The sequence below is a fragment of the Rhamphochromis longiceps genome, linkage group LG2 (assembly GCF_057381845.1).
Source record: "Rhamphochromis longiceps isolate RC_006_pf linkage group LG2, R_longiceps_female_GT1.1, whole genome shotgun sequence".
Taxonomy (NCBI): domain Eukaryota; kingdom Metazoa; phylum Chordata; class Actinopteri; order Cichliformes; family Cichlidae; genus Rhamphochromis; species Rhamphochromis longiceps.
This window is the reverse complement of record NC_140558.1, coordinates 7,071,413-7,086,859: the sequence shown is the minus strand read 5'-3', so window position 1 is coordinate 7,086,859 and position 15,447 is coordinate 7,071,413. Positions and strand designations below refer to the sequence as shown.

Genomic DNA, 15,447 nt, shown 5'->3' with positions numbered 1-15,447 from the left:
CTTTTTGATTGTTTTAAAATGCTGCAACTGCAGCAAATAGTTTCATTCACATAGTGATGGAGACAGAAAAAGACCTGAACTACAAATGAGCTGTTTTAGTCCAGCAGCAATGTTTCCTTTGAGAGAAGAAGACTGTTTAGCATTGGCAGTGCTCTTTTACATGTGCAAAATGATATATACAGTAACATCTGTCATATTAGAGCAGAGCAAAATATATAAGGAATCTTATAGCAATACAACATGAAAATAAACTCAACTATGGTAAATATACATGTCTCACTAAATACGAATGTCAAGTCAAAGTCATCTTTATTGTCAAAAACCATATGTACAGATCAATGTGTTGTAACAAAATCTATAATACAGTACATACAGTAGTTATACCTGCACTATGGCATTTGTTGTAAAGTGCAAATTTTATGCCATGTTTAGTCAGTATACAGTAGCAGCACTTGAATTATTTTATTTTTAAAAGAAGACGCTGCTGCCTGCACATGTGGCAAATGTATCACGCTTGCTACTATATATGTAGTTAGTAGGATACTTTCTGCTTTAATGCTAAGTCTGATACTTTCCTCTGTGGAATAGCAGAAGATAAATATTCCCCGTATTGTGGAAATCCATCTCTTTCTTTGCTTTACTCAAATTAAACAACTACCAGAAAGAAAAAACCTCAGTAAGCAACTGAGGACAGCAGAAGGTGCTACGCCAATTCAAAAGGCACATAGAAAAAAGTACTACTGTAGACTTTTTACACTCTTTTGCGCACTTGCAAATAAACTTTTGTTGTATTTAAATTCAGGAACCAAATCCACAAGCTGAAAGAATGGACAGTGTCTAAAGGGTGGTTTAAGATTAGCCAAGTCGGGTGCTTTTAGATTGAGGGCTTTTGAAAGCTGATGCGTGCAATTCACACAGAGACTGAATCCTTGTGTTAGTGAGCTTTTTAAGCTCTTTGAAGTTGGCTGTACAATCACAATGTGCTTTGCCTGTGCACCGCACACTTTAAATGTTATTAGTTTGGGAACACCTACTGAATGCAATCTTGAGGCATACTGCTTGGCAGACAACAGTGAAAATGAATTTGAAAGTATTTGGAAAGATCTCTCTGGATGAATGCAGCCTGAGGCAAACTTTAGTTTGAAAATCTATCTCTAACAAACCCCCCTCTCAGGTCCATAGACATTATACAGATTTGAGTCCCTTTCTTACATTTCAACTGTAAACTGTATTTGCCCTACTTTAGGTTATATCCTGTTAGCATGATAGAAATAGGTGGTTTATTTAAAGAATGTGGGATGCAGTATGTAGTTAATAGAATATACAATATTTGACTGATTCATAGTAATGACATACTCCAGTCTCCTTGGTTATCAACATATTGATCTGAACCATGACACCTGCTGACAGAACACATATCCAATATAACCACCTCTTTGATTTCTGCTGAGACTAAAAAGCCTTGGAGTGCCCGCTGGCCTCCTGAGGGATTGGTGGGAAGCTAAGATGGACTGTAACGTGAGCTATCATATATTACTCTTGTGATCCTCACACAGAAAGAATTTCTACTGTCTGCATCAAAACACATGATGTGTATTCATGTAGGGGTTATCCACCATATCCAACTACCTACAGCATGATTTTTCCTGGTTCAAAATGAGCCTTGGGCAGCTGACTGCATTTTAGCACGATTGATCAGTATGTAGTTAAGGCAATAAATCTGTGTTACTTTAACAAAAGCCTATTTCTGTCCACTTGTTAAACAAAAGCGTTTTATATTATAAAAACATTAAAAAAAGAATCCAAGCCTGGTTATTGTGCTTTGGGGGATGGTCAAAATTAACAATACATTTTTCGAGTGCAAGAATAATCCAGACACATGTTAACACACCTGAAGTAAGCTATGAGTGCGTTTTGTTATATTAGTGCAATATCCAGTTGTGTTCTAAGATAATGCTGTGGTACTATATGGCGGGGCGTGGCCTGCAGTGCCGTGCAGGGAAGGCGTACGCACCTGCACGGCATCTGCAATCATGCCTCGCCGACTTAAGTATTGCACCGGGTCCTGTTATAGTGGTTGTTGTTATGTTGAGCTGGCAGTGGGAGAGCTGCAGCTCAGTGTGTGGATGTACAGCAACCGTTTTTGAAATAAAGTGTGCTGCAAAGCATAAATATGTCACCGGGTCTGCCGTGGTCATTCACATACTGTAATATTTTGCCAGCCGTAGACATTATAAAAGATGTAATTACATAATGTTATATTTTTTTTTCTGAAATCTAATTTTCAATTCAGTTAAATTTTATCGACATAGCATCACATTACAACAAATCAAAAGGTACTTTATATACAGTGCATCATGGGAAGCACCTGGCTGCCTAGGTCTATTCCAGCATACCTAAGGCAGGATTTAGGGTCACCTGATCCAGCCCTAGCTATATGATTTATCAAAGAGTTAAGTTTTAAACCTAATCCTGAAAGTATAGAGTGTGTCTATCTCCTGAATCCAAACTGAAAGCGGTTTCCACAGAAGAGGGACCTGAAAGCTAAAAGCTCTGCCTCCCTTTCTACTTTAAAAGGAACTACAAGTAGGTGAAAGGCACATTCTCTATATCGGTCATATAGTATCAATAGGTCTAGATAAGATGGGGCCTGATTATTCAAAGCTTTGTGCGGGAGGAGAAGGATTTTATTTATCTGTTTGAAACATCGAGATGAGTGTTTCTTTCATTAGTAGAGTCCAACCCACATCAGATTTTTAAGGCAGAAAATTAGTGACTTAAAAATATATCAGCTCATATTTTTGTTATTTTAGACACATAAAACATGAATAGCCTTCCGTAATATCTGTTATGTGTAGTTATTTTTGAATCCTTAATAAGATGAGTGTCATTTAAAAAATAATCTTGTTTTTTTTTTAACTGAGTCATGTATTACTCCTTACCCAACTCTTTACCCAACTAAGCTGGTTGTTGTGTTGGTGGCATTCCAAAAGCTTGTTACCTAAAGGGAAATTGCAGAGTGGACTTCTTGGTTTAAAAAAAATAGTTGTGACAAGGACTAGTGTTTCAGTGAAGCCGCTCACTTAATTGTTATAACGAAACATTGCTTGTGTAATACCTTTATTTTTTTGACCCAATGCCATGTTCCTTTTTTTTTCTTTGCTGTATGTTGCCAACCAAATATTGTCAGTGAATTTAAAAAATATAAATCAATTAAAGTTAACCTAAGTTTGAGCAAATACTAGATTCACTTGAGAAACCATTTCCAATTAGCTGCTAGAGTGAATGCTCAAACTTATTAGCCTTTTTAAAATTGATTTGGAGGAGCATAACAATTCTGGCTGTACAGTTGTGATTTCCTTTTGGTTTTTATTAATTATCTTTTCTTGTTTCTTTTTTATTATAATTGTTTTTATTCACATTCTTTTTCTTTTTAACCTAGTCCACCTCTAATCATGTGTTATCCCACGCGTGGTGTAATACAGACTTTGCCAGGCTTGAAAATTAGTTGACTTACACCCTTTACTTCTCTGAAGATTATAATTAGACATCCAAACCATCAGCCAGGCCTCTTCTAGGAAAAGCTGCTTCCATTAAGTCAAGTTTGCTGTTAGTCAGCACCCATGGTAGAGTGAGAGTTAATGGATAGTCTGACTGTTGCTTGTCAAAACCCCTGCTGAGTATTTCATTCAAGTGCTAAAATGGTTTCATAACTTGTGGCTCATTTTCAAACATGTTTCTGCTATATCTCCAGAATTTATTAAAAGAAGAAGTTGATGTACTTTTTAAATTTGAAGTAATCCTTGAGTAAAGTACTTTTTAGTCCATTAGTGTGGTATAAGGCAGCACGGTGGCACGGTGGTTAGCACTGTTGCCGCACAGCAAGAAGGTCCTGAGTTCAATTCCACCATCAGGCCGGGATCTTTCTGTGTGGAGTTTGCATGTTCTCCCCGTGTTTGCGTGGGTTCCCTCCGGGTACTCCGGCTTCCTCCCACCGTCCAAAGACATGCAACTTGTGGGGATAGGTTGATTGGATAATCCAAATTACCACTAGGTGTGAATGTGCGAGTGAATGTGAGTGCGAATGGTTGTCTGTCCCTGTGTGTTGGCCCTGCGACAGACTGGCGACCTGTCCAGGGTGTACCCCGCCTCTCGCCCTATGACAGCTGGGATAGGCTCCAGCGCCTCCCGCGACCCTGAAAAGGATAAGCGGAAGCGAATGGATGGATGGATAGTGTGGTATAATTTGTCTATGTATGCGCTCCCATTGACATGACTCATCACCCTGCAAACCAACACTGTGGGGGGACAAGCGAGACCAGCCCCCCCTGCCACCCCAATACATTACCAATTTCAGTATGAGCTTTGCAGTTTCACTATGCTGATTCAGTGGGCACAAGGTACTCAGTAAGTTTACTTGTGAAACATGTTTCTCCATGGCAGCTAGTCCTGTGCACAACGAGGTTGGAAACAGTGGGGTTTCAATGAATTAACTCTTCACTACTGTTCATGTGCCACTGATGGGTCAGGTTTAAATTCCCAGTGAGGAGAAATTTCTTACAATAAGTTCTACAGCTCTCTGAGTGAGAAAGGTTCAACTTGCTTTTCTGGCTGTCAGGAATGTTTCAGCATAAACGGGTTGCTGCATTCATTTGCTTCTCTCAGCATTTAACATCTCCTGTCATCTATTTGAAGGTGTAGGCCTGGCTGTAATGTTGCTGAAAAACTAGCAGAAACCAAGACAGTTGGGTGGAAGTGTATACTGCCCCTTTAACACACAAACTGGTGCCTGATGTTTGTCAGTAAAGTGCATCAGCACATACTGGAGTCAGCAGCATTAGTGGCCTAGTGGCTTTTATATTTAAGAAATAAGAAGTCATTGAAATATAGCCTCTTATGCTGTAGCTTAAGTGCCGTGTGATTTACTTATAGCAGGAAGATGGAGGATTTTTTTCATTACTTGTTTTCCACAAGGTAGCTGTGATAAAATTAGTCCAATTAGACATCCTCTTAAACTCTGTAGCATACTAATGCAGGCCGTCCCTCAGGATCTCTACCAGCAGCTTGGAAACAGACTAGAGGCTGATCAGCCAGAGGTAATGCACTCACAAAGGCCATTTGTGACTGTTTTAAAGCCATCCTGATGTTTAGAATGTTCGTGGGAGGAGGGTTGAAGGTGATAATAATAATATTCTCACCTTTTACCTAATACCTGTAATTTTTTTTGCATATTTAAGATGGTTTTAGCAAGCTGCAAAAGCACAGTTATTTATCCTCCTTCACAAGATGGTGAAAGGTGACACGAGATGCTGAGACGCCGCCCCTATAGCTGTGCATTATATAATCATCTCTTACAAGCACAGATTCATCATAAAAGGCAGCTCGTTGTTCTTTGACCTGAAGTTGAGCTGCAGTGTTTTCCATGTAAACAAACCCAAATTTATTATTTATTTTGCAGAATTCACCTGTGCAAACGTTAAGTACAGCTGCCTCTGACAATATCGATTACAGTTATCAACGTCTAAGCTCAAAAGATCTGCTCAGAAGATCTTAATTACAAGTACGTGATGATGAGTTAACAAGTCCCATGTCTGCATCTGTTTATATTTTCCTGTCTGCTTATTCATTCTTTGAAAAATTATTAAATAATTTCCCCATTTTGCATAAAGAATTAAGGACAAAACACAATGAAAAGCAATTTTGGAAAAAGCAAGGCATCGCATAAGACACAGTAATGAAAAGCAGCTCTGGTGGAATAAGAAGACACTGCTACTGTGTACACATACTTATTAATATAAAGAATATACTGAAATAAGAGATCCATTATTACTTCACATCCATCCATCCATCCATTCTCTTCCACTTATCCAATTCAGGGTCGCAGTCTCTATCCCAGCTGTTTTAACGTACTCTCGGGACAGGTCGCCAATCTATCTATGGCAGTTTGGTGAGAGAACTGTAAAAAAATGCTTCATAGTGTCATAATATAAATATTCTGTGTAAGCTCAGCCTTTTTTGAGCTTACGTAAGATTGTTTTGGAATAATTGGTTTTTATAACATGCAGTCAACTTCTTGTAGGTAATCTTGTAAGCTGTAAATTTCTTCCGACTACATCTTTTTCTCCCCTGAACAACAATTATGGTTATGTTAAACCTTTCATTTGTACTCTCTCACCAAGTTTTCCCAGTGATGTCAAAAACTGCTTTTTGGTCTTCACAGCTAGGTTGTTTCTGCATTACCAAGTAAGGAATGAAGGAAAGGCGCAATGTTTCCCTGTCAGCAATGTGGGTTTCTCTTAATAAATGCATAAAAAGTCACCTGATTAGTGTTTTGTTTCTTATTATACAGGGAACGATTTATTTTCTTTAAGTAGCGCAATAAGCCACAGCAGTTCAACATGAAAAGCAAAACTACGAATCTTCTTTGGGAAAACAAAGGACATGGGAATGTTTCACCAGTCAAACTATTTTCTGTTTCTGCCAAACATCCAAGTCCACAGAGTCATTCATGCGCTATATCAAAAACACAGAAGCAGAGACTCGATTCTTCTTGCTTTGGGAGAAAGTTTGCACAAATCAAGTCAACCATCCAAGATCAGAGAGCATTCAGATGAATGTGTATTCTGTTTTTTGGGGGGGGGTTTTTTACCTTTGAGTCTATGCATATGATCTATGAATACTGAGCATCAGGGAAAAATACTTTTATCTCCTCTTCAAAATGTCAAACTCAAAAGCAATTGGGGCTACACAGACGTTCAGCTTTGGTAATATTGAATGTCATTAGGATTGAGCGAGGGAGTAAGTTAGAAAGGAATGAAAGACTTGGTGAAGAAAGACAACTCGAGTGAGCATGTATTTGAAAAAGAGGGCGATAGAGCATGATAGAGGATGGAGTAAGAGGGTTGGCTAAGCAACCTTGGTGCAATTTGTCTTCATGCAGCTGGTCCTTTGCAGCGTCCTCTAGGCAGAGCCTATTTTCCCTGACAAGCTTGTTGCCTCCAGTGCAATAGGTGATTTACCTTGTGCCGTGCCACTGACCAACATCCCCTTCTGAGAGCAGAGGAGAGTAAATCAAAAGTCTGGACCTTACCGTTAATCACTAATTACAGGTCGAACGGTGAAGGTTGATCCTTCTCTGGGGGCTGAGTCCCTCAGGCCTCAAATCAGACCAAAAAGAGGAGCCGGTGCCACTTCCTCCACTGATAAATCTTTAACACAGGAGCTCCTGCACGCTGAAGGCTTTCAGCTGGCTCTGGCCGCCCAGACTCCCCTTTCTCTGAGGATTTTCTCATTCGGGTCGGATCCCTTCCCTTCCATCCCACCCTTGCTCCACCCAATAGCTAAAGCTTGCCTGCCTGTCTGCCTGCCCACTTTCTTCTTAAAATTCTCCCTATACCTTCACAGATTTCTATCCCCCTGGGGATCAGCAGCAAATCGAGTTTGTTGCTTGCAGCGTATTCCAAAAGCATTACGATACAAGGGTGCTGTAATTGAATGGTTAGGGAGGACATTATTGAAGGAGATTTTTGTCAGTGTATCCACCCACCACCACCTCAGCACCATGTAGAGCACCAAGTAGCTCCTTGATCTGCTGGCTATATTGTTATCAGTGTCAGGGTAGGAGGAGGTATGTGGCCACGAGTGACTGAGGATCCACTTTCCTTAAATCTTTGCTTTCTGCATGAGGGTCATGTTATTGTGTTTTGTTTTCCTTGCTTTGTTTTTCTTCTTACTTTCCCAATTATGTTTTCTTCTGGACATTGTTAATTTTACCTGACACCTTGATTGCTTCATTTTGGGTTGCTATGACTATAGTTAATGTAACATGAATTTGGTAAAAGTACACTCAGACTCAGCCCATTATTTTCTCATGAACTTTGATTGAAACAAAGTTGAAGTAAAATAAATAACCATTTATTACAGGAAGGATAAACGTAAACCAGACTTACCAAATTGTCAATAAAAATAGAATGCAATGATCTCTTAAATTGGGCAGCACGGTGGCACGGTGGTTAGCACTGTTGCCGCACAGCAAGAAGGTCCTGAGTTCAATTCCAACATCAGGCCGGGGTCTTTCTGTGTGGAGTTTGCATGTTCTCCCCGTGTTTGCGTGGGTTCTCTCCGGGTACTCCGGCTTCCTCCCACCGTCCAAAGACATGCAACTTGTGGGGATAGGTTAATTGGATAATCCAAATTGCCACTAGGTGTGAATGTGCGAGTGAATGTGAGTGTGAATGGTTGTCTGTCCCTGTGTGTTAGCCCTGCGACAGACTGGCGACCTGTCCAGGGTGTACCCTGCCTCTCGCCCTATGACAGCTGGGATAGGCTCCAGCGCCCCCCGCGACCCTGAAAAGGATAAGCGGAAGCGAATGGATGGATCTCTTAAATTATTAATGGTAGTAGTACAAAGAGTACAAATCAAATGTTTGAACTGATAAATGTCTGTTTTAAGCATATATAGTCATCTTAAATTTGCCTGCCAAGCATTTGAAAGAAATTTATGACGGAAGGTAAAAAACCAGTGGACAAATTGTGTGATTCTTAAGCAAAAACAGTGACACACACACCCCCAAAAAAACCTCTTGTGGAACATCTGAAAAGTAATAATTGGTGAACCTGGCAAAATGTCACCTTGTCTCTTAGATACTAATAGCTTTAAAAGCAGAAGCAATTCTTCCATTTTGACAACTTCTAAGTATTTAAGGCGAGTGACACGAGCTGGAGCTGCTGCTTCAGTTTTCATTGATATAGCCTGCAGTGTTCTTAAGAAAACACAATGAGGGTGCAATAGGTCAACAGTTGCATCAGTAGCACTTATTTACAGGGTTGTGCACTATGAGTTCTGCTGTAATGTCCTCAGGCTCTTGAGAGAGAGTATATGTATGTATGTATGTATATATATGTATATATTGTACTATTCTTAGTTAGCGTATTGTCTGTCTTGTCTTAATGTTGGTTTAAAATGGAGCACTGTAACAAAAAATAATTTCCCCCAGGGATCAATAAAGTATTCTGATTCTGATTCTGATTATGGCAAACACGACCAGTGCCACTGGGTCGTTGTGTGCCCGCAAACATCACAATGGAAACAGTTTTTTTGGCCTTCCTACACAATCTTTACTGTCTACCAACCCTGCGCCATACTTAGGGTCCTTACAACTTTGTCTTATATCCTAAAATAAAGGGGGCGACATAAATTGTTATGTTAGCAGACGTTATATGCTACCTGTGGCAGTGGATCCACTTTGCTGAAACATGAAAAAATACTGAAGAGGTGAGCTAAAGAGAGCAGTGCATCTGTAAGCCCTGAAACAGTGTTTCCCTTGTTGACCTGAAGTTGTCCGTGTACATCAACACTGCATAAAAAACATGTCTAATGAGCTGTTATAAAACTAGTTTTTGCTCCTAAATGTTTTTCCATTTCCCTTCAGTCATTATTATTTATTTCCATCCATGACAGCTCTCATATCACCCCCGCTGACAACTGTTGTCATGTCTTTATTACATTGAAGCAGTTCTTAATTAATCAAATGTGTTCCATCAAATGACTGTCATATTACGGTGTCCACAGGGGAGATGTTCCAATCGTTTATGAAGCTGGTTATTGCTTTTCATATATCATTTACACCATGCTTTTTCTAAATCAAAACAAGTGGCAGGTTTATTATTTATTTCCGTCGAAAAAATACTGTCTGTGCTGGGCATCACATGACATTTTATCATTAACCAACAAAAGAGACTGACTAATGAGCAAATATGTTTGCTTTTTAGGTTTTAGTTTGAATGTTTTCTTTTCTTTTCAACTTCAATATTTGTGTTCAAGATCATTTGTTATTAAGAAGGAAACACTTTAATTTTCATCTCCTAGGGGATTGTCGTGCTGACACACATAGGAATATAACAAAATAAAAAACTATTAAGAAATCTAAAGTTTATCCTTCAAGTTTATCTACTGAAGATAGATAGCAACTACTGTTGCCTTTATCTTCTACATCTTTACTATCTCCTCTCTCAGCCCTTGGTATACCTCTAGGTTTGCGAGTTCCATCTTCCTGAAGTTGTTATGACAGATTTAGCTGACCATGTCAGCTGGGTATTATAGCTACATGTATCACTATGGCCTTCTGTTTGTCCACCACTACCGGTTGGTTAGCCATCACCAGTTTATTTACCTTTATCTGGAAGGCCCACCAGCTCTTAGCTTGGTCATTCACAACCACCCTATGGGGTGTATCCCATTTTGTGCGAGGAATTTCCAGGCCATGCTCCGCACAGATGTTCCCGTATACTATGCCAGCCACTTGTTTATGGTGTTCTGGTTATATATAGACTTTGAGCATCTTGCTGTTATGTGCTGAATTGTGTCAGGGGCATCTTTGCACAGCCTTCACTTCGGGTCTTGGCTGCTGTGGTGGACCCTAGCCTCTATTGATCTTGCGTTGAGAGCTCATTCCTGTACTGGCATCATTAGGGCCTCTGTGCTGTCTTTCAGCCCAGTTTTGTCCAGCCATTGATAGGATTTTACGATATCAGCCACTTCTTCCATCTGCTGGTGGTACATGCCGTGCAGAAATCCATCCTTCCATAATGGTTCATTTTCTTGCTCTTATTTCTTGGGTTTTTGCTATCTGAGTTATTCTCTAAGCACATAGGTCATCTTCCTGATGTAGCTAAGGAGTCTTTGTTCTTTCATCTATCCAATGCATCTATTCAAGCACAGACTAATGCAATAGCCTAATGGTATACGGGTCACTGACTCACTCCAATGAGCTATAGTGGTAGTCAGTGTTTTTTAATCGCTTTTTCAGCAGTTGAATAAGAAAAAAATTTCTAGAAGAAACTGCAGCCTTATAAATTACAGCAGAGTTTGTTCAACACTTCACTAACAGTATAATAATTTAAACTTAGTTATTCTTCACTCAGAAGAAAGGGCTCTCATTAATCCTCTAATTTTGATGTAATCCTAGCAGTGATTTGCCTGGGCTTAAACAGGGTTTCATTGGGCCAAATGTGAGATTAGAAGTCTTAACTCAAAGCTTCCCACTGAAAAGAAGTATGAGTTTTCACGCGGTCTCAGTGTGATTAGCTTGGATCTAACACGCTAGCCAAGTTCACAGTTCAAAGACACAACAAGTGGACCAAACACAGCAAATGAGTGAGAAGGTTAAAAAAAGCAATCAGCAGACATTGGTAAAAGGGCCACAGGAGTCATGCTGTAATTGAAGGTGTTCTCATCCTCATTCTCTGGGCTGTGGCAAGTGAACACTGTTGGACCTGCTCTTTCATTAGGTTTTGTATTTCATGCCCTTAGGAGCAGAACAAATTGAGTCTCTGTTTCCTTTTGCTCCATTGCTCATTACCCAAGAGAAAGATTAAAAGGCATTCTTTCACAGGCCACATTACATAATATCAGCAAAGTTGGACTGTAAATTGTACTTGTTGTCTCTTCAAAATACTGGACGCACCAAGGCATTAAACAACTTCAGCCATGGTGACCTCTCGCCAAGCTACCCGATCTGACTTACTTGCAGTATTCTCTCTGTGTTGGTCTCATCATCATCAGAATGAGGTTTTAAACACTTTGGTGTACTGCAGAAATACTGAAGCGAGCAAAAAACTAACTCTGGTTGAGGTGAGGGGTTGTGTTTCTGTGGGGAACCTCTGTGAACATAGAGAATTTTTTTCTTTTCCTTTTTCTTTTTTGATTTCAATGTTACTTTCATCAGAAAGTGTGTACTCCTGGGCTTTTACAACAGCATGGAGATGTTTTAAACTCTTAGAACACTGAGCATGTTAAAAATATTCCAGCTTTAAGTTACAAAGCACCACGCTTCAGTTGAGATTTTAGTAGTCAGCCGACGAGTAGTACTGGTGCCTCCCAAGAGTGTCAGGTTTGTTCTTTTAGCTAAAAAAAGAAATACATAGTGGTGGACACAGACTCTGCAGAGAGGCTGATAAAGCAGAACTTCCATTAAAGTATCTTCACATAAATTATGCAAAGTGTTTACAGAACGTTAAACTTAATTCCCTCTCATTACTGTGCAAAATGCAATAATTGTGCTGCCTCGGTGCATATTTAAAAAAAGAAGTGTCTCCCGCTATAGCACGGTAGCAACTAATTGAGACACGCTTGTATTGTGTGTCTTATTTTTATGCTTCGTTTTTATGCTTCAAGAAAGATGTGAGAAATCCATGAATTTTGAAACATCTCAGTGGGTAAATTGTGAGCCATTAGAAGAATGAAAAGCCCGTGAGTACTCAATGCAGAAAAAATATAGGACGACTGAGTTGAATCATATTTTTTACTGTTAGCCTTCATGTTCATAGTTTAGAGAGGCTACTTTTACTCAGAAGGTTAAATGTTTCAAAAATCATAAATTGAGCCAAAGACAGTCACTCAAACTTTTCTGTTTATCTCATCAACAGATGCGTACCTGCTCACCCTTCCAGAGGACCAGAAAGTCAGCGTGACAACAGTAACCGTGGGCCAGAGTGCTGTGTTGACTTGCGCCATCACAGGTGAACGGAGACCTCCTATATTGTGGAAGAGAAACCATCAGTATCTGAACTCCTTGAATCTGGAAGACATCAATGTAAGAGCTACCTGTCAAAACTGCCTTTAATTTATTGTTTCTAAATAGATGCAATCTAGTTAGATGTGCATAGAACTTTGAATAGTTCTAATTATTGCATTTTCACAGCAGCAAGTCTCACCAATTTGCAGTTTTTGCAGGGCTGTCACTTTTTTTTTCCTTTTGGAAAAAAAATTACACAAAAAAAATCCCTCCTATATTTTCTTCTCATCATATTTCAGCTTTATTCTTTTGGCAGTGGCTCAGATTGTCAGCGCATTTTATTTGACTGTTGGCACTGGCTTTGTATTGTAGGCCTGACAGTAATCCGGAATGTCAGTTTGTGTTCCTGGTGTCTGTGTTTAGAGACTGCTGGGAGGGGCTGGGATTTCAGACAAAGACAAAAGATGAAGGGGGATACCGAAGGGGTTCAGCCCTAGAGGAAGGACCTACTTTTACAACTTGGTGAAAGACTGCGTGTGCGTATGTGTCGGCGTTTTAATCTGTATGCACGGCCCCAGACAGCCCTCTGTGTCACTTTCATCCACATCAAAAGGAGCACGGATACTTAACGTAGCGAGATACACAGAGAGGTACAGAGGCAGCTCCTTTGCTTTACCCTTTTCCTCTCCATGTGTCTGGGCTGACCAAGATGAGTGTGATACTGCTGTGCATAATTAAGTCAACACTGTCGAAGAAGATAAAGGGAAACCCAGCGAAGCCACTAATGTACCATTAAATCTTGATGACCCTTAAAATGAGTAAGAGGCGCCCAGCTGTCGCCAGTCATCCTTGGCACCATCAACTGGCTTTAAACTAGTGTGCTGGTGCTGGATGGAGGTGATGTGCAACTATTATAGAAACTTGTGCCAACCCCATACGTAAGTCAGATTTTTTTCTCAAGAACGCTTGAGAGGATTTATGGAAGTGAAAAAAAGTGAAATGCAAGTTTTTGTAAGGTCAACCTGGACTTTGATCGTTTTCATATGTCTTTTTCAAGAACTGTTTTACTGCTTTGTTTTTTGTTTTGCAAGATTCAACAAAACCATTTTTTGTTTCATCTTCTTATTTTGCCTGAAGACACGGCAGAGTTCAGCATCTCAACGAGAGGTGGTCTTTGTCTGCTTTTCATGCACTGTCATCCGTTTCCACAGTGACCAGTATCAGATCTTGCCCAGGTGTAGTTTCAATTCAAATGTCAGCTCAGGGATGAAAGCTTCAGCTACTGAATGAGGTTCATTATGAAGAAATGCTTTCTCTGGAGTTCATCAATAGCTTGGAAAAATGACAGCATATAGACGAAGGAATAAAAATGACCTATTTTAAAACTGTTGGGCATTGCTATGATTTTACATCAGAACTTAGATGAAAAAAAAATCTCTCCACCTTTTCTACTCATACATTTTTTTCCCATTATTGTGAGAGCAGGGAGGAGAACAGGCTGTGCTGGTAATCAGAGTTCTGCCTTTTGTGGTTTGCAAACGTCTTACTCTTAGAGAAAGCATCAAAATTTGATGTCCGTCCACAGAACTCAAGGTTTGAGTTGCACATCATGGAGAAAGCGGAGTTGAAAGAAGGCTTCAGCTAACAGTTTGCATTTTAATTAACCCTAACCCACTTTGGTACCCCCAGGGCTTCATAGTACTTGTGGTAAATGTTGACACATAAATTATACTCGCTATGCCTCTCGCTCTATGGTGCACACAGCCTGTTGGGTTGATGCCAGTGCAGCTTCATGAAGTGAAACTGAGTTGGACAACTACAGGGACTAATCTGGCACTTCATACTGAGAGAACTTGATCTAGTCTGATCCTCGGGGTATGCGATTGTCAGATTAGATTTTTTTTTGTTGGTACCTAAAAACGCCCAAGTTTACAACCTCTGCTGTTGCTCAGATTACCTCTTCACTTACACTAAACAGTGTCAGCAAGACAATCAGCATGAATGCTAACAGCCTCTTGCTTTTTAACAGAATACTGTGTGAAAGCCACGCAGCATCAAGAGGAACTACCAGTGGAACAGGCGCAGCTCATTCCAGATTTATTTTTGGCCCTCAGACATCCAGTCAATCATTGTTGTTCTTTCCAGAGAGGAGAATGGATTTTGCCTGCATTTGGCATCCACAAGCCCTTTCCCAAATTGCCTTGCAGACAATTTCTGTATAATTGCTGTCTGTTAATATTTGTGAGCATCTGATGCCAGCCTTAATTGGAGTTATATTCCTGTGAGTACACATGGGAGATTTATGCTGTGTAATCTCGCAGGCCCTCCCAATTTTAGAACGTTGTTATTTTAGATTTTTTTTCCCTCAGACTTAGTGAATTGCACATTAATCCCAGCGGGGCGCTTGTATCCTGGAGTTCAATAGAGCCTCTCTGAATTCTGACAAAGCAGCTTACCGTAATTCCGTGAAGTTGACAGTTGCTGGCTATTGCATCATCATCCAAGGCTGTCAGTATTTCAATCCTCCCTGAGTGGCCAAGCCAAAGACACAGTTGTGTACTGTGCATGTCTCTGTGCAAGAGTTTGTGCGTGTACCTTCGTATTTGCTTTTGGGGATGATGACTCTTTGGTTTTGGCAAAAGTTCAGATGATGACATTTTTGTAATTTTTCAAAAGTTTGAAAATCCATCTATTTAAAGGAGTATTTAGAAGGGATTTGTATACAGTATTTCTCAGCAGCTTTCAGAGTAGTACGTCCTACTTAAACTAGTGCTTTCACAATAGAAACATATCTCATTAGGACCAAAATCTTTGATCTGAATCATAAAAAACATGCATATGTTTAAAAATAGACATGTTTTGAAGACAGACATTAAAGCTTCAATAGGAGAAGATGAAACACAGGAAACAGCACAAGCTTATCAGAATGTTT

General features: G+C 39.9%; 1 protein-coding gene across 4 annotated transcripts in view; it reads left to right on the top strand.

The window, feature by feature from the left end:
- The window catches only part of fstl5 (follistatin-like 5), a 201,090-nt gene that overhangs the window by 120,152 nt on the left and 65,491 nt on the right, over positions 1–15,447 (top strand). For all 4 annotated transcript variants that reach the window (XM_085416209.1, XM_085416189.1, XM_085416198.1 and 1 more), the window contains exon 7: positions 12,427–12,593. In XM_085416209.1, coding sequence (XP_085272335.1) covers positions 12,427–12,593 — 167 coding nt within the window. The remainder of the gene's footprint in view (positions 1–12,426; positions 12,594–15,447) is intronic.